Source organism: Lolium rigidum, chromosome 7 (genome assembly GCF_022539505.1).
Source record: "Lolium rigidum isolate FL_2022 chromosome 7, APGP_CSIRO_Lrig_0.1, whole genome shotgun sequence".
Taxonomy (NCBI): Eukaryota; Viridiplantae; Streptophyta; class Magnoliopsida; order Poales; family Poaceae; genus Lolium; species Lolium rigidum.
In genome coordinates, this window is record NC_061514.1 from 330,831,144 (window position 1) to 330,853,745 (window position 22,602).

Below are 22,602 nucleotides of genomic sequence, written 5' to 3' on the forward strand. Positions count from 1 at the left end.
TAATAAGAAGATAAAGTGCATAATTACATATTCAATACCACAATAGTTTTTAAGCTATTTGTCCCATGAGCTATATATTGCAAAGGTGAATGATGGAATTTTAAAGGTAGCACTCAAGCAATTTACTTTGGAATGGCTGGAAAATACCATGTAGTAGGTAGGTATGGTGGACACAAATGGCATAGTGGTTGGCTCAAGTATTTTGGATGCATGAGAAGTATTCCCTCTCGATACAAGGTTTAGGCTAGCAAGGTTATTTGAGGCAAACACAAGGATGAACCGGTGCAGCAAAACTCACATAAAAGACATATTGAAAACATTATAAGACTCTACACCGTCTTCCTTGTTGTTCAAACTCAATACTAGAAATTATCTAGACCTTAGAGAAACCAAATATGCAAACCAAATTTTAGCATGCTCTATGTATTTCTTCATTAATGGGTGCAAAGCATATGATGCAAGAGCTTAAACATGAACACAACAATTGCCAAGTATCACATTACCCAAAACATTTATAGCAATTACTACATGTATCATTTTCCAATTCCAACCATATAACAATTTAACGAAGGAGAAACTTCGCCATGAATACTATGAGTAGAAACCAAGGACATATTTGTCCATATGCTACAGCGGAGTGTGTATCTCTCCCATAAAGTGAATGCTAGGATCCATTTTATTCAAACAAAACAAAAACAAAAACAAAACGACGCTCCAAGAAAAAGCACATAAGATGTGGCCGAATAAAAATGTAGTTTCGGGGAGGAACCCGATAATTTGTTGATGAAGAAGGGGATGCCTTGGGCATCCCCAAGCTTAGACGCTTGAGTCTTCTTGATATATGCAGGGGTGAACCACCGGGTGCATCCCCAAGCTTAGAGCTTTCACTCTCCTTGATCATGTTGCATCATACTCCTCTCTTGATCCTTGAAAACTTCCTCCACACCAAACTCGAAACAACTCATTAGAGGGTTAGTGCACAATATAAATTGACATATTCAGAGGTGACACACTCATTCTTAACACTTCTGGACATTGCATAATGCTACTGGACATTAGTGGATCAAAGAAATTCATCCAACATAGCGAAAGAGGCAATGCGGAATAAAAGGCAGAATCTGTCAAAACAGAACAGTTCGTATTGACGAATTTTAAAATGGCACCAGACTTGCTCAAATGAAAATGCTCAAATTGAATGAAAGTTGCGTACATATCTGAGGATCATGCACGTAAATTGGCATAATTTTCTGAGCTTCCTGCAGGGCAGTGGGCTCAGATTCGTGACAGCAAAGAAATCTGGAACTGCGCAGTAATCCAAATCTAGTACTTACTTTTCTATCAACGGCTTAACTTGGCACAACAAAACTCAAAACTAAGATAAGGAGAGGTTGCTACAGTAGTAAACAACTTCCAAGACACAAAATAAAAACAAAGTACTGTAGGTAAAAACATGGGTTGTCTCCCATAAGCGCTTTTCTTTAACGCCTTTCAGCTAGGCGCGGAAAGTGTGTATCAAGTAACATCGAGAGATGAAGCATCAACATCATAATTTGTTCTAATGATAGAATCATAAGGTACCTTCATTCTCTTTCTAGGGAAGTGTTCCATACCTTTCTTGAGAGGAAATTGATATTTTATATTTCCTTCCCTCATATCAATAATAGCACCAACGGTTCGAAGAAAAGGTCTTCCCAATATAATTGGACAAGATGCATTGCATTCAATATCCAAGACAACAAAATCAACGGGAACAAGGTTATTGTTAACGGTAATGCGAACATTATCAACTTTACCCAAAGGTTTCTTTGTAGAATGATCAGCAAGATTAACATCCAAATAACAATTTTTCGAGCGGTGGCAAGTCAAGCATATTATAAATTTTCTTCGGCATAACGAAATACTTGCACCAAGATCACATAAGGCATTACAATCAAAATCTTTAACCTTCATCTTAATGATGGGCTCCCAACCATCTTCTAGCTTTTTAGGAATAGAGGCTTCGCGCTCTAGTTTCTCTTCTCTAGCTTTTATGAGAGCATTTGTAATATGATGCGTGAAAGCCAAATTTATAGCACTAGCATTAGGACTTTTAGCAAGTTTTTGCAAGAACTTTATAACTTCAGAGATGTGGCAATCATCAAAATTCAAACCATTATAATCTAAAGCAATGGGATCATCATCCCCAATGTTGGAAAAAATTTCAGCAGCTTTATCGCGAGCAGTTTCAGCGAGTTTTAGCGGTTTCGAGCAGTTTTTCGCGCTTTGCATTAGAAGTGGAAACATTGCTAACACCAATTCTTTTATTAGTATGAGTAGGAGGTGCAGCAACATGTGTAGCATTAGCATTACTAGTGGTGGTAATAGTCCAAACTTTAGCTATATTCTTCTCTTTAGCTAGTTTTTCATTTTCTTCTCTATCCCACCTAGCACGCAGTTCAGCCATTAATCTTATATTCTCATTAATTCTAACTTGAATGGCATTTGCTGTAGTAACAATTTTATTTTCAATATCCCTATTAGGCATAACTTTTGATTTCAAAAGATCAACATCGGAAGCAAGACTATCAACTCTAGAAACAAGAATATCAATTTTATTGAGTTTTTCCTCAACAGATTTGTTAAAGGCAGTTTGTGTACTAATAAATTCTTTAAGCATGGCTTCAAGTCCAGGGGGTGAATTCCTATTATTGTTGTAAGAATTTCCATAAGAATTACCATAGCCGTTGCCATTATTATAAGGATATGGCCTATAGTTATTACTAGAATTGTTACGGTAAGCATTGTTGTTGAAATTATTATTTTTAATGAAGTTTACATCAACATGTTCTTCTTGTGCAACCAATGAAGCTAACGGAACATTATTAGGATCAACATTAGGCCTACCACTCACAAGCATAGACATAATAGCATCAACCTTATCACTCAAGGAAGAGGATTCCTCAACAGAATTTACCTTCTTACCTTGTGGAGCTCTTTCCGTGTGCCATTCAGAGTAGTTGATCATCATATTATCAAGAAGCTTTGTTGCTTCACCAAGAGTGATGGACATAAAGGTACCTCCAGCAACTGAATCCAATAAATTCCGCGAAGAAAAATTTAGTCCTGCATAGAAGGTTTGGATGATCATCCAAGTAGTCGGTCCATGGGTTGGGCAATTTTTAACCGAGAGATTTCATTCTTTCCCAAGCTTGAGCAACATGTTCAGTATCTAATTGTTTAAAATTCATTATGCTACTCCTCAAAGATATAATTTTAGCAGGGGGATAATATCTACCAATAAAAGCATCCTTGCATTTAGTCCATGAATCAATACTATTCTTAGGCGAGAGATAGCAACCAATCTTTAGCTCTTCCTCTTAATGAGAAAGGGAACAATTTTAGTTTAATAATATCACCATCTACATCTTTATATTTTTGCATTTCACATAGTTCAACAAAATTATTAAGATGGGCAGCAGCATCATCGGAACTAATTCCGAGAAAATTGATTGTTCATGACAAGATTCGATAAAGCGAGGTTTAATTTCAAAGAATTCTGCTGTAGTAGCAGGTGGAGCAATAGGTGTGCATAAGAAATCATTATTATTTGTGGTTGTGAAGTCACACAACTTAGTATTTTCAGCGTTGGCCATTTTAGCAATAGTAAATAAAGCAAACTAGATAAAGTAAATGCAAGTAAACTAATTTTTTTGTGTTTTCGATATAGCAAACAAGATAGCAAATAAAGTAAAACTAGCAACTAATTTTTTTGTATTTTGATTTAGTGCAGCAAACAAAGTAGTAAATAAAATAAAGCAAGACAAAAACAAAGTAAAGAGATTGAGAAGTGGAGACTCCCCTTGCGGCGTGTCTTGATCTCCCCGGCAACGGCGCCGGAAAAAGAGCTTGATGGCGTGTATTTCACACGTTCGTTGGGCAACCCCAAGAGGAAGGTATGATGCGCACGGCGGCAAGTTTTCCCTCGGAAAGAAACCAAGGTTTATCGAACCGGGAGGAGCCAAGAAGCACGTTGAAGGTTGATGGCGGCGGGATGTAGTGCGGCGCAACACCGAGATTCCGGCGCCAACGTGGAACCTGCACAACACAACCAAGCTACTTTGCCCCAACGAAACGAGTGAGGTTGTCAATCTCACCGAGCTTGCTGTAACAAAGGATTAACCGTATTGTGTGGAAGATGATTGTTTGCAGAGAAAACAGTAGAAACAAGTATTGCGATAGATTGTATTTCGGTAAAGAGAATTGGACCGGGGTCCACAGTTCACTAGAGGTGTCTCTCCCATAAGACGAACAGACATGTTGGGTGAACAAATTACGGTTGGGCAATTGACAAATAAAGAGAGCATGACAATGCACATACATATCATGATGAGTATAGTGAGATTTAATTGGGCATTACGACAAAGTACATAGACCGCCATCCAACTGCATCTATGCCTAAAAAGTCCACCTTCGAGTTATCATCCGAACCCCCTCCGGTATTAAGTTGCAAGCAACGAGACAATTGCATTAAGTATGGTGCGTAATGTAATCAACAACTACATCCTTAGACATAGCATCAATGTTTTATCCCTAGTGGCAACGAGCACAACACAACCTTAGAACTTTACATCACTTGTCCCGGTGTCAATGCGGGCATGAACCCACTATCGAGCATAAGTACTCCCTCTTGGAGTTAAAAGCATCTACTTGGCCGAGCATCTACTAATAACGGAGAGCATGCAAGATCATAAACAACACATAAGCATAACTTTGATAATCAACATAACAAGTATTCTCTATTCATCGGATCCCAACAAACGCATCATATAGAATTACATATAGATGATCTTGATCATGATAGGCAGCTCACAAGATCCGACAATGATAGCACAATGGGGAGAAGACAACCATCTAGCTACTGCTATGGACCCATAGTCCAGGGGTAGACTACTCACTCATCACTCCGGAGGCGACCATGGCGGTGTAGAGTCCTCCGGGAGATGATTCCCCTCTCCGGCGGGGTGCCGGAGGCGATCTCCGAGATCCCCGAGATGGGATCGGCGGCGACGGCGTCTCGGTAATGTTTTCCGTATCGTGGCTCTCGGTGCTGGGGGTTTCGTCACGGAGGCTATTTGTAGGCGGAAGGGCAAGTCAAGAGGCGGCACGGGGGCCCACACCACGGGCCGGCGCGGCCAAGGGGGGGCCGCGCCGCCCTAGGGTTTGGCTCCCCCGTGGCCCCTCTTCGTCTCCCCTTCGGACTTCGGAAGCTTCGTGAGAAAATAGGCCTCCGGGCTTTTATTTCGTCCAATTCGAGAATATTTCTTTACTAGGATTTCCGAAACCAAAAACAGCGGAAAACGACAAGCGGCACTTCGGCATCTTGTTAATAGGTTAGTTCCGAGAAAATGCACGAATATGATATAAAGTGTGCATAAAACATGTAGATAACATCAATAATGTGGCATGGAACACAAGAAATTATCGATACGTTGGAGACGTATCAGCGCATCACACCTTCCTCTTGGGGTTCCCAACGGACGTGTCAACTACACGCATCAGCGGCTCTGGAAGGTTTTTCGTATCGTGGTTTTTCGCATCAGGGGTTTCGCGACGGAGGCTTTAAGTAGGGGGAAGGGCAGAGTCGGGGGCCTGACGAGGGGCCCACACCATAGGGCGGCGCGGCCCCCCCTTGGCCGCGCCGCCATGTGGTGTCGCCACCTCGTGGCCCCACTTCGTATGCTCTTCGGTCTTCGGAAGGTTCGTGGCAAAATAGGCCCCCGGGTCTTCGTTTCGTCCAATTCCGAGAATATTTCGTTACTAGGATTTCGAAAGCAAAAACAGCAGAAAACGGAACGGCACTTCGGCATCTTGTTAATAGGTTAGTTCCAGAAAATGCACGAATATGACATAAAGTGTGCATAAAACATGTAGGTATCATCAATAATATGGCATAGAACATAAGAAATTATCGATACGTCGGAGACGTATCAACAGTCCGTACACATATCTCAACGCCATGGCGCCACACAGGTACTCAACTTGCGTACATGTATTCCTCCTGAACTTACAACAATGACACATTTTTTTTCAATTGTAATAGGAGGATGATCATTTTTCGTCATATCCATCTGGACAACGATACTCCTACACAGAAGACGATTACTCGCAAAGATTCAACACTCAGGTATGCTCATATTTAATAATTCCTACTAACATGTGATTATTTACATGCCTACTAATGACATGTCGTTTAAGTTCGCAGGAATCTGTTGACCCTACGTGGACCAACATGGGAGCTGGTTTAGGCCACAATATGCCCCCACTGCGGGGTCGTGACCACATGCAATCGCAATACCCAACTCAGGTTAATGCATGTTAATTACATACATGATTATTGCGTGCATGTTTCTGACGGAGCCTTTCGATACACACGAATCTTCAGTCCCGATATGACCTGATATGACGCAGATGGAACCACAATACTACGGCAGCACTTCCCAACAACCTCGCAATGATGTTACCGGGATAGTTGAAGAATTCTTTGGAGGTGCTATTTTCAGCACAGATGCTAGTTTGATTCCCCCAATTCAGGAATCTCAATACGTATTTCAAACTTCATCACCAGCAGATGAGACACGTACAGAGGATGAGAAAAACCAGTACGGCCAAGGTTTGCGCCAACATCGTATACCACATCCCTGGTCGCCTTCTGGTGCTAAGCAGAGATCACCACACCGTCGTCACAAGTGTGATATGTTGACAATTGTGGCATATTACTATTATTTCTAGCTATGTATGACCTATGTATGAGACATATTTCTATAATTTTGCATAATTATTGAACAAGTACTTAAAAATAAGATACATCAACATGCAAAAAATACAACATAAAATTAAGTTATTATCGAAATGAAGATACATTGGCACTGCCAACACCACAACTTAAAATAAACGCTACGAGTAACATTATAAGCTTCACTTTTTTCCCTTCTTCTTGCTCTTCGACGATGAATTAGCCTTGCCCTTCTTACTCGGTGGCATAAAATCGTCGTCCGAGTCTACGCAAGCGGATGCATCGCTTCCTAGCTAGGCTCCTCGGCGTGAAGACTTCTTCGTCCTCCTCGGTCGAAGAAGCCCACGTAAAGGGATGCCTTGCAAGTTCTTCTTGTCTCTTCTCATCCTTCGTTTTCTTCTTCTCAAACCTAGCTTGCAACCTAAGAAGCTCTTGTCGTATTTCCACCGAAGTTCGACCAGGCATACATGCGTGCCTAGAAAAAAGCTTGCCTACCTCTATGAGGAGGGTCACATTCGTGACCAGATCTTCGACATTGTCTATGTTATTGGCACTCATAACTAAAGAAGCAGAGGAGAGAAGAGGAGCAGCCATAAATCGCCAGGAGGAGCCATCTTGGAGCGACTACGATTGTCTTCAACAAATGAATGCCCGGGGAGGAGTTTTATAGCACGCGGCTCAGCGAAAAGGCGGGGATACATGGCGGGAAATTTTGACGGGAAAAAATAACTCGGGAACTTTAGGTGCGGACTTTTTTCGGGAAATCAACATTTATTATTAATACATCTGAAGAAATAAAGATGGAAATATAACTTAAATTAAAATACGTCTAATCACTACAACGAAATTTAAGATATAACGACAAAGTAAAAAAGAAATTAACATACGTAGTTACTACAACAGATCACTCTACTTTCCATGCGTCCAGTGTGGCCATTTTCCGGAATTGTCACCGCGTTCTTCTGCCGCCTGCGCCTCGGCAGCTCTTTCCCTTAATCTCTTCCTTTCCGCTTCACGGGCCTCTCTGCGCACCTCTTCCTCTGCATACCTACGTACAGCCTCATCATCCATCCTCTTCTGATTCACCTCACAATTTCGAGCTTGCTCCGCCCTTAATTTTTGTATTTGTCTCTCTCTGCTTTACCATTAGCTGCAACCTTTTTCCTACGCTCTTCCTCATGGAACATTGCCCATGCACGCCGCTATTTTTCCTCCACCTCATGGCGTGCCCAATCCGGCTGCTCCTGGTCTATCCAATGAAACCACATGCAAAGGGTGGGGGAGACTGCAACACAAATAATACGGTTAATAAATGCAAATTAATGACATACAACTAATTTTTTTAATCATGCTGTTAGAACATACCGCAGGCCTCAAGGACGACGAACTTGTTTATCTGGGTGGATCATGATCATAGCTCGCGCACATGAAATATTTCATGCTGAACTTATCAGAAAAATCAACCACCTCCTTCGCCTTCGCAAGGCGGCCGCACAAACACCTCTTTGCTCTCACCCCCGGTGACAAGCTTGCATTCTTCCCCTTCATCGACCTAAAATCCTGGTCCGAGCAAGGCACACTCATACTCACTCCAATATTTTGCGCACGAAATAAAGACGCGAAGAAGGCAAACTTGATCCTGCTATTTCGATTTCTATGCGGGAAAGACAACTTATATAGCCTTCAATTAGTGTGAGCAGTACCAAAAAAATTACTTCAAAATTATTGGTATAGGCTGTCTAATTGATGTATCAGCACAGAACTTCTTCGCAAATAGGCTGCTTTCGGTGGTTAATTATCTGTATCGAGCGGGAATCTCCGACAGCTCCTACGCAGGGCAGTCAGTGCAATAGAAATCAGTGCCGGTCAGTGTTGTCGGGGCCGGGCCCTACCGCCACCAGCCCTGGAGGCACGCTCCACGTCGCCGGCTAGGATAGAAAGCTGCCGGGCGACCTCTCCATGTCGACCTGCCGCCCTGCTTAACGGCGGCATGGCCCGCGGCGATCGACAGCAGCTTGACGGCGGGGCTGGAGGCTAACGTGCCACCACCTGCTGGGACGGTGGGTCCCTGCCGCCACATCGCCCGGCGGCATCCTCCACGTGTCGCCTGGGGGCTTTGCCGCCACACCGAAGGTGGTCCGTTTTGTCAATTCTACTCACATGTGGTCCTTTTTTATCAATGAATTGGGGATGGTGGTCCTTTTTGACAAAAAAATCCATTCCCAAAGCCTGAACTTATATTCTGGCCTTTTTGTTTTTGTTTTGAACTGACTTATATTCTGGCCTGAATGACAACACCGTGTGCAACCCAGAGCACGTGATTTAAGTTTGGTGTAGCTAGCCTGTCTCGTTTTCTTTTCCTGCATATTTTTTTTTGAAAGAAAGGGGTCTTCCCAGTTTCATTGACGAAACTTTTTTTGCAGGAAAAAATGTAGTAATCAAGTAATAGCAGTGTCATCCTCATTACAAACTAAACGAACCTCATCTGGTCCAGAGCCGATCTAGACATTGGTGCAAGTTTGGACACGCCCAAACTGAGCTAGACTATGACTTACACCATTTAGTTCTCTACTGTTGTGCACAACATTGCACTCTCTGGCACTACCGCAAAAGTATTTCACTTCATTGATCAACCCAGGATAAGGAGATCTATTCATTGTGTCCTCATTGATCATCTGAACCGCTCCAAGACAGTCGCTTTTCACAACAATTGGATAGTCTGACATCTGCATGGCCAAGGATAAACCCAAAGAAGAACCGTGGGCGAAAGAATCACGCGAAAGGAGCCACGTAGGCCAAAAGAGTACATGCGGCCTGGCTTGGCGCGCTATCCATGCTCGTTTCAGCCTCGGGCATCGTCTCAGGCCCTCCTTTTAACCGACGGCTCCGTTTTACCCAAAAACCTAAGCCATATTTTTTCTGATATTTATTTAGGTGGCGGTGGAGGCGAAAGTCCTCTCCTATCCCGGGAGAGGGCAGATCCTGCTACACCGGTGCCTCCGGTGAAAGGGAAATCGACGCCATCGTCATCACCACTCCTCCTTGGCATGGGGGAGGCATCTCCATCAACATCTCCATCAGCACCATCATCACCATCATCACCACCACTTCCATCTACGAGATCGACTTCATCCCTCTCATAGTTTGTGTTGAATTGAACCCTGGATATCGTTTTGAGTCGAGTTGCATGTCTGTGATTGGTACTTTATATTTATTTGGTGGAGAGATTATATATTCAGATTGTGTTGCAACCATTATGCCTCTGGTCTATATCATGTTTTACACTTGTGAGTAGTTCCCCACGTTCGTGAGGGCATATGATGATCTGACTATGATTCTATATGATATGCAATGAGTATTTGGTCAAGTTTTTTTTATCTTCTATCTTGTTCTATGATGGTTTTATGCGAACATCGACTGCATATTACTTCACCTATATGGGATCATAGGGTTACACTTTAATGTAATGAATGTGTGTTGGAAGGGGCGAAATGACAGAAACCGTTTTTCAGTACTATGGGTTGCATTAGAGGGGTTTATGTCGGGGACCAATGATCTTATTGCTATGGTGGGACATTTATGCCTTAATGATTCCTATGCTTGCACATGAAAATGGCTCTAGGACCCATCATAAGGGATGCATTTGCTCATATCTATGGTTGCACCTGATTTAGGCTCCGTCCCTAATTAAATGAAACTTGACAAAAAATATTTACTATGTTGTGTAGAACTCTGATGCTAGTAAATCCATGCCGCCTTCAGAAATATTTGTCTCGTATAAGCACATACACACTTGAGCTTGTCCTCTTGCTGCATAGAGGATTGAACTTTCTCTCACCGAGAGCATTTACATATTGCAATTTACTTTCTGTACTTTACTTTATTGCAAATATACACTCAAAACACCAAAACTACTGCTTTATTATTATTGTTTGCTTGTCAAATCCGCTAAACAATACCTTCAGCTCCTCGTGGGTTCGACAACCTTTGTTATTGAAAAGTACTACAATTGATCTCCTGCACTTGCGAGCCATCAGTCTCCACCTGGTCCTCCATTTTCTGGTGTGGCTGTACAATTGAAGAGTGATCACAGTGATCCTAGTGGAGTCAAGAACATCATCGACAACTTTCTTCATATACGCCTTTTTGAAGCCATGTGTAAAGGATATGCCGCTATTCATGGGCTCACCGGAAAGTTAAGGACAAACTCGGACAGAGACAGATGCCAAACTATTGAAGGTTTGTGTGCATATATTAATTCATCATGTACATAAGGGGCAGCGCAGTCGAGGACATGCCATTGTCTTTGATAGAGAGAGTTGACAGATCGGGGGAGCTACCAACGTTGATACAATATGGTATGAAGAACATTGCTAAGCTTTGAACTAACCGAACAATCTCTACCACAAGCATACAAATATTATCTAGAACATAAAAGAGTGGAGCTTTCTTACACTTGGAAAAACAACATGTAGCACAGAAGTCGGGGAACAAGGAGACTCTAGCAATGAACCTAGCAAGACCACTGTTGCAGTGCTCGATGGAGAACCTAGATGAACAAGTGTCTCCGTGCTCGAGGGAGAAGAGACGACCTACAATCGAAGCCATTAGAAATACCCCATCTACCACAAATCGGAGATGGACCCAGGATCTGAGATGCTACAACCACCAAAGGATTCGAGGTGGAGGAAGGAGCCGACAAGCCGTGGCCGCTCGCCGTCGCCGCAACCGCCGCCAACCTCGCAGACCTAGGCGGTGAGGAAGCTCCTGCCATGTCGTTAGATTTGGAAGGGTTGAAGATCTCGAAGTTGGGAAAATGGGGGATTCAGATTTGGCGGCGAGAGTGCCTCTAGTAAATACGGTGTTGAAATTTCGCGGAGAGTGACCGAATTCGTCCTGCCGGATTTTGGTCGTTCCATGCGAGCTCGCACCATCTCCCTCGGTGGCTCTACGAGGACACCGCGTTGTCAATTTTCGTCAAGAAGAGGGTGGCTTGTTGGAATGGGTTGATTCGGTCATTTCTCTTGGATCGGTCTCGGAGATGCTTTAATATTGGTGCTAGCCACATCGTGAAGCGAACCTGTGCAACCAATCAATCGATTTTCATATCTCTAAATATGAAATATGAATACTACATCCGTTTCAAGAAATAAGACGTAAGCATATTCTAAGATGAACTTTGATCATAAAAACCAAGAAACAAAATTTTGATTATATTAGTATATAATTAGTACCGTTGGATTCATATTGAAAAACACCTTTTTAATAATACTAATTTCATATAAATAATTTTTATCTATAAAGTAATTCTTGGTTAAATAAAAAACACGTAAAATAATGGTGTTTTATTCCTTTAAACGGAGGTATTATGTGCTAAAGGACCATGCGATCTAGCAAGCGCGCCCGTAGTTTCACGAGTGCGTGGCTACTGGTGTCAGCTAGGTGATCACCCGACCAGGTGAAATGAGCTGCAGCCACCGGTAAGCGTGGCCGCTCGGATAAACATTGCCTCGCTACGCTACGTGGGTCGAGGAACCGGAAGTTGGCTCGCAGGAAATCAGCCGCGGTTTTGATTGACCACGGATTTCAAACCCGGTATCTGCTTTGTTGCAAATGAAGCAGTGGGCGCAGTGGACCGTCGCATGCCATGGGCAGTCGCCGATTGGGAATGTTGGGAGCCGCCATCGTTCTTCGATCTCCTGCGCACTTCAACATGTGGTAGCATATGTGTTGTCTTCCATTTCTCGGCGGTAAAAAAAAAGATGTATTGTCTTGTGGAGGAAAATACATCAGTGCATATGGGTGTCAGCGCACCCTATACATGTAAAATAGAATCAGTAATTCACAATGCAGTGATTTTTCTTGTTTCTTAGGTCAAAGGAACATACATGAAATGCCTTATATACAAGTATTGTTCCCGCTATATTCGTCATAAATTTATTTTTTTTGCCATGAGGTCAACGGAAATTGATTGCTTGTGAAATTGGTGGTTGCAACACCGCAAGGGACTTCTATGTGTGGATTTGATAGGCAAGAACACCTCATCACTATGTGGATTTCTAACGATGGATCGTCTAGAGAATCAACTTGTCGTTGGATGGTTAGGAGAGCAGTGACATTTCGAGCCCACCAAAGATCAAACTCCAGGTTTAAAACTTTGGTTCTCATAAAAAGGCGGAATTATGAGATGCAGGGTCTTACAAGGGTTAAAAATGGAGTGAATAATTCTAGATATTTTTTATTTGTATTCAAGAAACAAAAACATATGTTGAGATATTCATATGAGAAGCAAACCAAAAATGAAATAGGAATTATCTTGATTAGTTTTTTTAAAAAATACAAATCTTGATTAGTTTAAAAATAGAATACAAATATAAGTGTGGTGTTGAGATTTTTGGAGCATGTATGGACACCGATATATATGTATGCATAAGGAAAATTATGTAAGCTAATTTCAGAAATTATATCCATACACATCCACTATCCAACCTAAAAAAAATCAAATAAGTGATCAGATGTATTCATATGTGATGAAACTAAGAAACTAATAATTGACGCAACTCAAGTGACTTGTACTTGACGCCTCGCTGCACCTCGAGCGGCATGGCGGCGGATCTCGGGTCCTCGACACCTCCAGGTCGTGGTAGAACTGCGACTTGCACCGCGCGAATGCCCCGGATAGCTTCATCCCGTGGTGGAGGTAGCGGTACGAAACTGCGGATGCGGGTGGTGTCGGAGGACCGACGCTGTTGCTCGAGCTCCTCGGCGGTAAGTTTGCGCGCGGGGGCGGATCCGGCGCCGCCCACCCTCTCTCCGCCGCGGCCTCCTTGACCTCCGCTGGACACCATGGCTCTTGCGGGCGCGGGAGGAACGCGGTTGCTCACCGGAGAGTGGAGTGGCGGGGCGGATTTCTCGTCGGCGGGAGTGGAAGCGGCGGTGAGACGGATGAGGTTTGACCTCCATCCGCGGCGCTGACCGGGATATATATGGGCCGAGAGCGGTTTTGGGCTTTGGCCTCCAAAAAATATCCGGGCCAGACCATCGATGTGGTGTCTGACCTGTGCAAAAAAACGGCCTAAAATCCTATATTGGCTCAAATTGCTAAATCTAACTTATGCAGGTGCTGTAAATTGGTAGGGCCTTGTCTAACTTTGCGACCACGGGAGAGAGCACATAGGGTTTCCCCGCACGGCATCCAGCCTCGCACTCCGGTTCACCACGACGCAGCCGGAAATCGCCCAAAACCACGAGCCAGCTGCGCGACGCAGTCGCCGCCACCGGCGCACCGAGGACTGATTTCTAGCCCCCAACCAACAACACAGCGCAAGAGGAGCCCCAAACCCTTTTCCCCTCTCCTTCCTCTTCCCTCCCACTCCCGTCGCGGAATCGCACGCGCAGATTGGAGCCGGAGCTCGATCCGAAAGAAGCTTTCTTTTCTCGCGGAATGGCGGAGGAGAAGAGCGCGCTGCAGTCGGCGAGGACGTGGATCGTGGAGCACAAGCTCCGGGCCGTCGGTACGTCCTCACCGATCTTTTTTCTTGTTCCGCCGCCAACGCATTTCGTCGGTCCTTCTCTTCCTGCCATCTGAATATCTGATCCCCTTTTCTTGCCGTGTGTGTGATTGAATTGAAGGGGCGCTGTGGCTCTCGGGGATCGCGGGATCCATCGCGTACAACTGGTCCAGGCCCGGCATGAAGACCAGCGTCAAGCTCATCCACGCCAGGTACGATCCCTATGGCCTGGCCGGGGCAACCGCTGTAAAATGTCCATGCGATCTGCGTTTGTTGTATCCCGCGGATGAAATCGTGTGTCGAAATCGGTTTAATCTTCAGTAAGGATGCATGTCTCCCAACTTAGAATCGGTTTAGCTCGGTCAGCGATGCTCGTGGAGTTGTGGCTGTCGTGGGTATTGGATTACTGGGTAGCTGCACCACGGCTGCATTGTTGGAACACGGCATGAACGTATTCAATCCTGGCTATATCACTAGGATGCTAACCTTTTAGGCTCCTATAAGATACATGCGTCGTCAGACTTCTTTGATGCAGTACTCATAAGTGGCACGATTAGCCCAATTATAATTATCCGTACTGGACTTCTGTTCGTCAAGTAGTTATTACTACATCCGATCCAAATTAATCGTCGCAGATTTAGGCAAAATGTTGCCTAAGTATGTCTAGGTTCACTGAACATGTGACAACTAATTTGGATCAGATGCAGCACTTGTTTTGACCCACATAATAAATGCTAATTTCGTAGTATAAGATGCGGTTATAGGTTTAATTGAAGCGCGCAAGCAAGAACTTCTTTCCCCGTGGTCAGTGACACCTCCGTTGTTACAAATTTGTAGTCAATAGTTTTGACCCCAACCAAACGAGGGGAGAGTGGATCTGGCACTATTGGTGATCAACAGAAGTGAACTTTTGTATCGCATTTTTTTTAGACAGAGCATGCTTCCTCGATTACACACTTTACATAGTTACATTCAAAATACATCCATTAACTCGAACTTGAGCTATTTATGCAACATTATCCCATAATAATATATACGTGGGTTCAGTAAAAGAGCTAGCTGCTTTTATGTGAACAGAGGTGCATGTTGGGCAGTTCTAATTTTCCATCATATGTTTGGTGTATAATGTCATGGAAGTGCTTGACAGTGACCAAAAGATTTCACAACTTGCTAGGTAACAATTGGCTACTGCTCGTAAAGTAATGAACATAGTAGTCACAGAGTGTACTCTGTGTTGCCCTGCAAGGTGCTTGCCTGTGCTCCTCACTTGACACAAAGAACAAGTGTGCAATAAACATTATTGTCGACATGGCATCAGTTATCAACTAGCGTTAACCTAGATGGGTGTTTATTACAGACTCATGAAAGGGGCTATAGCCAGTCAACCGCGTCAGTGTATACAGTACAAATGACAGAACAAAGGTACTATACACAAAGGAATTGGTTCCCTGTGGCGGCTCATAAATTCTAATTAACACATTTGTCGTGATAGCACAATTCTCTTTAGTTTCAGAAAAATGTATATCACTACTCGGATATCTGTAGTGAAAGCCATGCCTGGACTCTCTATATATATCTTTCTAGGTGTCAGACTTTGGTTGTTGTCAATACAACAAGTGTTGCCCTGGCGAAGGCTATGCACTGCAGTAACCCCACTTTCATGCCCATAACTTGATGCTGTGAACCCTTCAGAGTTTTATATGCAATATTGTTTTGTCTACTTTTCCCCAGACACTATTTGATGATACTGTTGGTAGCATATACAGACCAGTGTAGGGTAGTGTGTAGAATTCCTGAAGGATTGCACTGATGAAGGTGAAGGAAGTAGTAGAACATAGTGTTGAAACAAATCTAAACCCAGTGCAGTTGGACATCTGGCAACAGTTACGTCTCAGAGGTTAGCAACTAACAACTGATGCTCAAAACACAGCAGGACAAAAGTTTGCTCTTCTCTGTGATTGTGTACGAACTGATATCAGCATGTTTTGACCAAGCCATGTCCTGTAAATAATTTATTTTTCTACAGAACAAGTGTACATGCAGTGACAGTTCTACGTACTAAATAGGTGTTTGGGACACATATCCACATATACCTTATTTGGGATATGGGGTACCTTTCAATCAAATTGATGGGCCCCCCTAGCCCTTATTTTTAGGTTTTATGGATAATGCCAGTGAGCTGAAAATGTTAAAGTTCAAAATTTCAAATTCACAACCCTAGTTGCTGACTCCAACATTCAACATACTATGCATGGTTGTATTCAGGCTCATGGGAATGCAGCGCCACCGATATTTAGAAGAGGAACTCAACTCACATAGAATTTGCCTGCATTTAGAGCGAATTTTTTAAAAGGATGTATACATTCAATGGTTTCCTATATGATCTGAAACGGTAGGCAGCCGACCCATAGAAAACCATAACTCAACTCCCTCTTGCCTAATTGGTATGACGATGAACCTTCATGACTCCCTAAACAGGAAGAGCAGCCATAATCATGCAAACATCCTTGAAGATTCCACGAAACATGATCTATCCTCAGCGGTATAAGTAAGACTGAACAACCAATAAACAGTCCGTTGCCAAGATTACCTGATGAGTCCACTGAGCAGAAAAATGGATCTCTCTAAATGAGAAGGATTATGTTTCAGCTACACTAGTATGTACCTTCATAAACTTCCAGGGTGACAGAAGAACTTGTTCCGAGTGGTCTCTTGTAGTGACACTGATACTTTCGTCGCAGAGTGAATATATACTTTCGTCGCAGAGTGAATATCAAAACGCATCCACATTTATCTTAAGCCGGCCAGGTATACGTAGTCTGCATATGTTCATAAAATTCCAGGATGACAGAAGAACCTGTCCCAAGTGGTCTCTTATAATGACGCCAACACTTGGCAGAATGAATATCAAAGCACATTCACATTTATCTTAAGCCAGCCAGCTTTAACTGGATCCTAACAAGCATGTTCAGCTGAACTAGTATGGTTCTGATTTGATGTAGGCTCAAGCACGTCTGGGTTATCGTTTCACCCTTGTGATCCACATTGTGGTAGAGAGTTAGCAAGGGGGAATCTTAATTCTGTATGCTTTTCAGGCATTTTCTACTATCGAACCTTTAGGTTCCTTTGATCTCATTCACTTCATTGATCTACTTGTAAAATACCTTTTTTTTACTGATCTTATTGATGTCCCTCTGCCACTTGGTAAAAATTGAGACAATATTCAGGTTCATTCAACAGAGTAATGTTTAGGCCATTACATCTACTCTTCGTTTGCATTGTTTAGTTTGGCCATTCCGTGCAATAGAATCTAACATGTATTGAGTGCAAAGAAACCTGGAAAGTAATACTAACCAAAATGTTGGACCTTTTGGTTCAAAGTTATGGCTCTAGACCTGCTATATGTAACTAATAGAATCCTGCATCATTAGTTCATTACCACCGCTTCACGATCAAACTACACGGACTTAAATTTATTTGATTTCATTCTTTTACTTTGGCAGGCTACACTGTCTTTGTGCCATTTTTTCGTTAATATAGAGGCGATATTCAGTTTTTTCATCCAACGGAGTAATGCCCGGTTATTACATCTCCAATCTTTGTTTGCATCGTTTACTTAGCCTTTCTGTGCAGTCGAACCTGACATGTTTTGATTGCAAAGAAACCTGGAAAGTACAGTATTAACCAAAATGTTGGACCTTTATGATCACTGCTGTACTCATTTAATGAAACCCTGCATCATCATTGATGTGTCAATGCTACACATGCTTAACTTTATTTGATTGTTCTACCTTTGTAGGCTTCATGCTCAGGCCCTTACCCTGGCAGCCTTGGGTGGTTCGGCACTGGTGGAGTACTATGATCACCAGTCAGGTTCAGGGTCAAGAGTTCACAACTATGCAAAGCAGTTCCTTCCTCCAGCTGACACCAACCCCAAAAAGGAGTAGGATCTACTCTGTAGAAGAGGCACCAAATTACAGCCATTAGATATGGAACATCTTGGATGTTATTTTCTGAACAAAGAATCTGGCACTCTGTGTGCATTTATTGAGATTCTGCAGGCTGGCTATTTTCTGTATAAGCTACCGAACCAGCATTCAGATGCCGAGGTACACTGATGCATGGTAATGAAAATATGTACTATCCTGAAAAACAATGAAATGAATGAAATGTTTCCCTCGTACTACTGATGAAGGGAACTTGTCACAGGATTTCATGTTACCTGCTCCTAAGTTGGTGTGCTCGAGACAGTAACATCACGCTGCTTGACATGGGATGCCCTAAGATGCGATTCCTTTCTTTGTTTGGCATATAATACTGCAAGGTAGTGTCGGTACTTAGTACATACTTAGAGCATGGGAGGCACGTGCTAATGTGCTATGGAGATGATGGGTGAGACATCGGTGTTGCTTCCTGCACTGCACTAGGTTCCTTTTGGTGGATCTGGCGGTGGGTTTCTTTATGGTTTCATGTTGGGTGATTAGTACGTACTTTCCTGGGTACAATTGTTTAGTTGGAACTAAAACTAGCTAGCTGCATAGTCTGTGTCAGGCTCATGGATCTCGGAGTGTGCCATAAGATAACAGCCAGCTTTCTGAGTTGTAATGCACCTGGTCGCATTCCAGACTTGGGAGGACTTGCAACTTACTCACCATACTCGCATACGTATACATTGAAGTTCTTCAAAATATAAAAGCTGCATATCTTCTACCAGAAACATCTGTTTCGGCGGCAATGAGCATGATGATAAATGATCAAAACCCCAGGATAGCTCCCAAAACATTAGAGATACTACAGCTCTGATGACTGATGTAGATGTGTCTTTTATCTTCTACCAGAAGAGGATTTCGTTACTGTAAACATGGCCTGGCGTTGACCTTGAGTGATCTCCATCTGGGAACTTGGAGATCTCTGAGTAATCGAATCTCCTCGAGAGTCGAGACTAACGCACCGAAATGCTTGAAGCGGTGATGTTTTATTGTTAGACTGAGCACCGATGGTTACAGCCTTACAGATACACCAGTTTAATCTAATTGTATCCCGAATCAGGAAATAATTGAGAAGGGGCATGGCCTCGACGTGGTCGCCGTCGATCACTGTCATCGGCAACAACTCTTAACGACCTAACACCCATTGTCTCTTTCTCAACTTGCTCTTGTTGCTTTTCTATTATGGTTGAATCATGAAGCAAGACCGCAACAGGGCACACATGCTAGCTAGCTACTTCAAAAGGTTACCACAGAACAGAAGAAAGAACAGGACACTTTTCATGTACCCTATGAGGGTCGCCCATTTTCTTTCAAACCCTGTTGGCATCTTGCTTTGTGTTTTCTCACTGACAATCGTCTACGTGTACCGTCGGTTCCGGAATCATCGGGCGTGGAGTTCGGCATATGTTGGCAGCAAGAAGACTAAATTAAGGTAAGGTACAGGTCAAAGTTGAAACAAGTTCAGCGAAATGAAGAAGAGAATCTGACAGAGCTTTTTTTTTGAAAGGCAGAAGATTTGGAATCTGACAGTGATGTGTCGCATGTGAATGAACGATACCATGCCATTTCTATTCTTCTATAACCTGTTCAAACTAATTCGCCGAGTCTCTTATCGCCATTGTTTATCTCTGTCGGTCTCTCTCAATCAAGAAGTGTACGCAACCTAAGCTGAATTTTCGATGAAGATCAGTAGGCTGTGGCCATGTCCAGTACTCTCTACCTACCTAACTAACGCTGCCAAACCAAGAGTCATGGAGAAAGCAGAACACATGATACATGAGGGTCAGAGGATGAGGGTGCGTGATGATTCATCAAGGAAGGGCATACCTGGCTTCTTTACACCCTGGGCGTATCGGAAAGAAGTTGCATTGTTGTTCATGTTGGTGGCACCAACTATTGTGTTTTTAGTATCGATGTTTGGAGCTGAATTAATTGTCACTGAACATTGCTTAATTTGTCTGTCAGTTCACCGCATCAACCATAGCATAACTGTTATCGTCGTAGGTGCATAGTCGATCTACCGAGGAACCAAGAAATCACAACACGATGACGACACCGAGATTTGGTAACGCAGTTCAACGAACGCTTACATCTGTGGAGCATGCTTTACGGGCGCTCCTCCCCTTTGATACCGTAGCACCTGGCCGCCTTGGGCACCGGCACAAGCCGCCGGCTCCTCTTGCGCTCCTACTGCTAGTTTACAACATGTGGTGCATCTCACATTATGTGGGAGACCTAGACTACTAGAGTCCGATTCGAACACTACGTGTAACCTATCCACTTCTATTACAACTCTGGTCCTAACGCAACCCAACTTGTACATAATATTTGACACAAACACAACAAAAACAAATGGTTTGTGTGCGTTGATGAATGCCAGTCAATTTGTCTTTTACGCCGGGGCGGCGGTCACAGATGTTGGTACGGCGGCCCTGAAGCTTTGTTGGTGTGAGGGGTCCTCGGAGGGTTGGCTTCTTCATCTACGTCCGAGCATCTCATGTCCGCTTCTCCCATAGCAGTTGTGACGTCTTCTCTCCGGCAGGGTGTAGTGGTGTTTCAAGGGCAGGGTGTAGTGGTTTTCACCCGTTTTTTTCACTAATTAACTGAACATCTTCTTCTTAATTAACAAATCTTTTGTATTGGCTTAAATAAATATTGCCGGGCAATATTTATTTATTTTTTAAACTGAAGAAACGCAGACGCCTATGATATGGTTTCAGTTGAGTCGTTATCAGGTAAGTAGACAATGTAGACGCCTAATCATCTCGATTCCATAAGTGATGCTTGTTTGGAGGTGACGCATGGTCTATTTATTTTTTCTGTTCAGGTTATAGACATTGTTCTGTGTTGCTAGGGCCCTCAATTTTTCTGTCTTTGCCTCCGCTGAAAGTTTGGCGTGCTTACTAGTCGATCGACGGCGTCGCCATCGTGTCAACCTAATTTCCGGTGCCTACTTTTCCACGACGTAAAATGAAGAAGACACCGACCTCCTGGAGAAAAAAACGTTTTCTCAGAATTAATCACAGCTCGTTCTCACGTCGCTGCTCACTTGATCTTTTCCTTGACCTTGCTGTGTTGTCAGTTTACCATTTCCACAGCAGTGGCCAACCTGGTTTCTATTGAGCAGAGGCAGCTTTCTGTCAATCGAGACGGAGAGAGGACAGGATCGAGGAAGGAAGGAAGAAGAAAGGTGGAGGCCGTTTCCTGTCACGCATGAGACTTTCAGCGAGGTTAACTGCCGGCCGATGATGGCTCTCTGTTGGGGTGTCCCTCTCCGCAACCCAACTGTTGGCCAGATTCCTGAAGACTTTACTTGCGGCAGCATGCATCTTCAGATGCAGAAATCGGGGCAGTTTTCTTCTCGTATTGTCTGATAAAAAGGGCCAGGGGCTTTACGTAATGCAGCGTCAACAGAAAACAAAATCTAGCGGAAGCTGTAGCTGCGGCGTACGTCAAGGCCGCCGATGTATTGATCCAAGCGGTTTCGTCGGCATCCGCCGAGCCGACGAGCTGGCCGCGTGCGCACCGACGGCCGGTCAAATCTCACGCGGCACGCATCGATCCAAGCTACCTAGCCGGCCAGCCGAGAAAGACCTATTGCGCGTACTGCATTGAACGCTAGTGACGCCGCTTGCACAGCACCTTCACCATACGCGTACGAAAGTGGAGAAGCTCGATCGAGAGAGGCCGGTCGTACGTAGCTCCGGCTGGATGCAGGCCGGGGAACATCTGGAGAAACGGGTTGCTTCTTTTGTTGGCATGTGACGGCAGGAAATTTACTCTAATGTAGAGGCCCATCGACCGGCATTATATGTCTTTATTAGATCACGGCGATCAGACAACAGAGTCTAGAAGTACTGTGATGAGAAAATTAGCAGTTGGGTCAGTATGATACTTTGATGACGGTTCATCGGCTGCTGAAAGTTTGACGCAAACACGCAAAATGTTATGACCACGCGACCAATTTGCTGGTTCAAATTGGGTCATGATGGAGTGAATAATCGATCATAGAGGTTACAGAAAATGTACTGTAGTAATCTTGGCAACCGATCCAACTTTCGCGTAACTGAATCTGCTTTTGCTTGGCCTGTTCAATGTTCCTACCTCCTCGCCCAACTTTTTTCAACCAGGTTTCTACCCTTTCTGTTTCCTACCTCCTCGCCCAACTTTTTTCAACCAGGTTTCTACCCTTTCTATTTCATGCAAAAAAAAGAAATACACCTTCCGTTCCGCGATGGTAGTCTGAGATTTGTCAAAATTTAGATGTATTAAATACATCAAAATTTTAACAAATCTCGGACAACCTTCATGGAACGGAGGAAGTACATTG

The 22,602-nt window shown here is 43.6% G+C and overlaps 1 protein-coding gene across 1 annotated transcript; it reads left to right on the top strand.

Annotated features, from left to right (window-relative positions):
* The first annotated feature begins 14,123 nt into the window (after positions 1-14,123).
* Positions 14,124-18,491, top strand: LOC124676855. Its single transcript, XM_047212878.1, has 3 exons — positions 14,124-14,286; positions 14,405-14,495; positions 18,083-18,491. Exons 1-3 carry the CDS (start codon positions 14,217-14,219, stop codon positions 18,228-18,230), a joined length of 309 nt encoding a protein of 102 aa, XP_047068834.1. The 5' UTR covers positions 14,124-14,216; the 3' UTR covers positions 18,231-18,491.
* Positions 18,492-22,602: the final 4,111 nt, after the last annotated feature.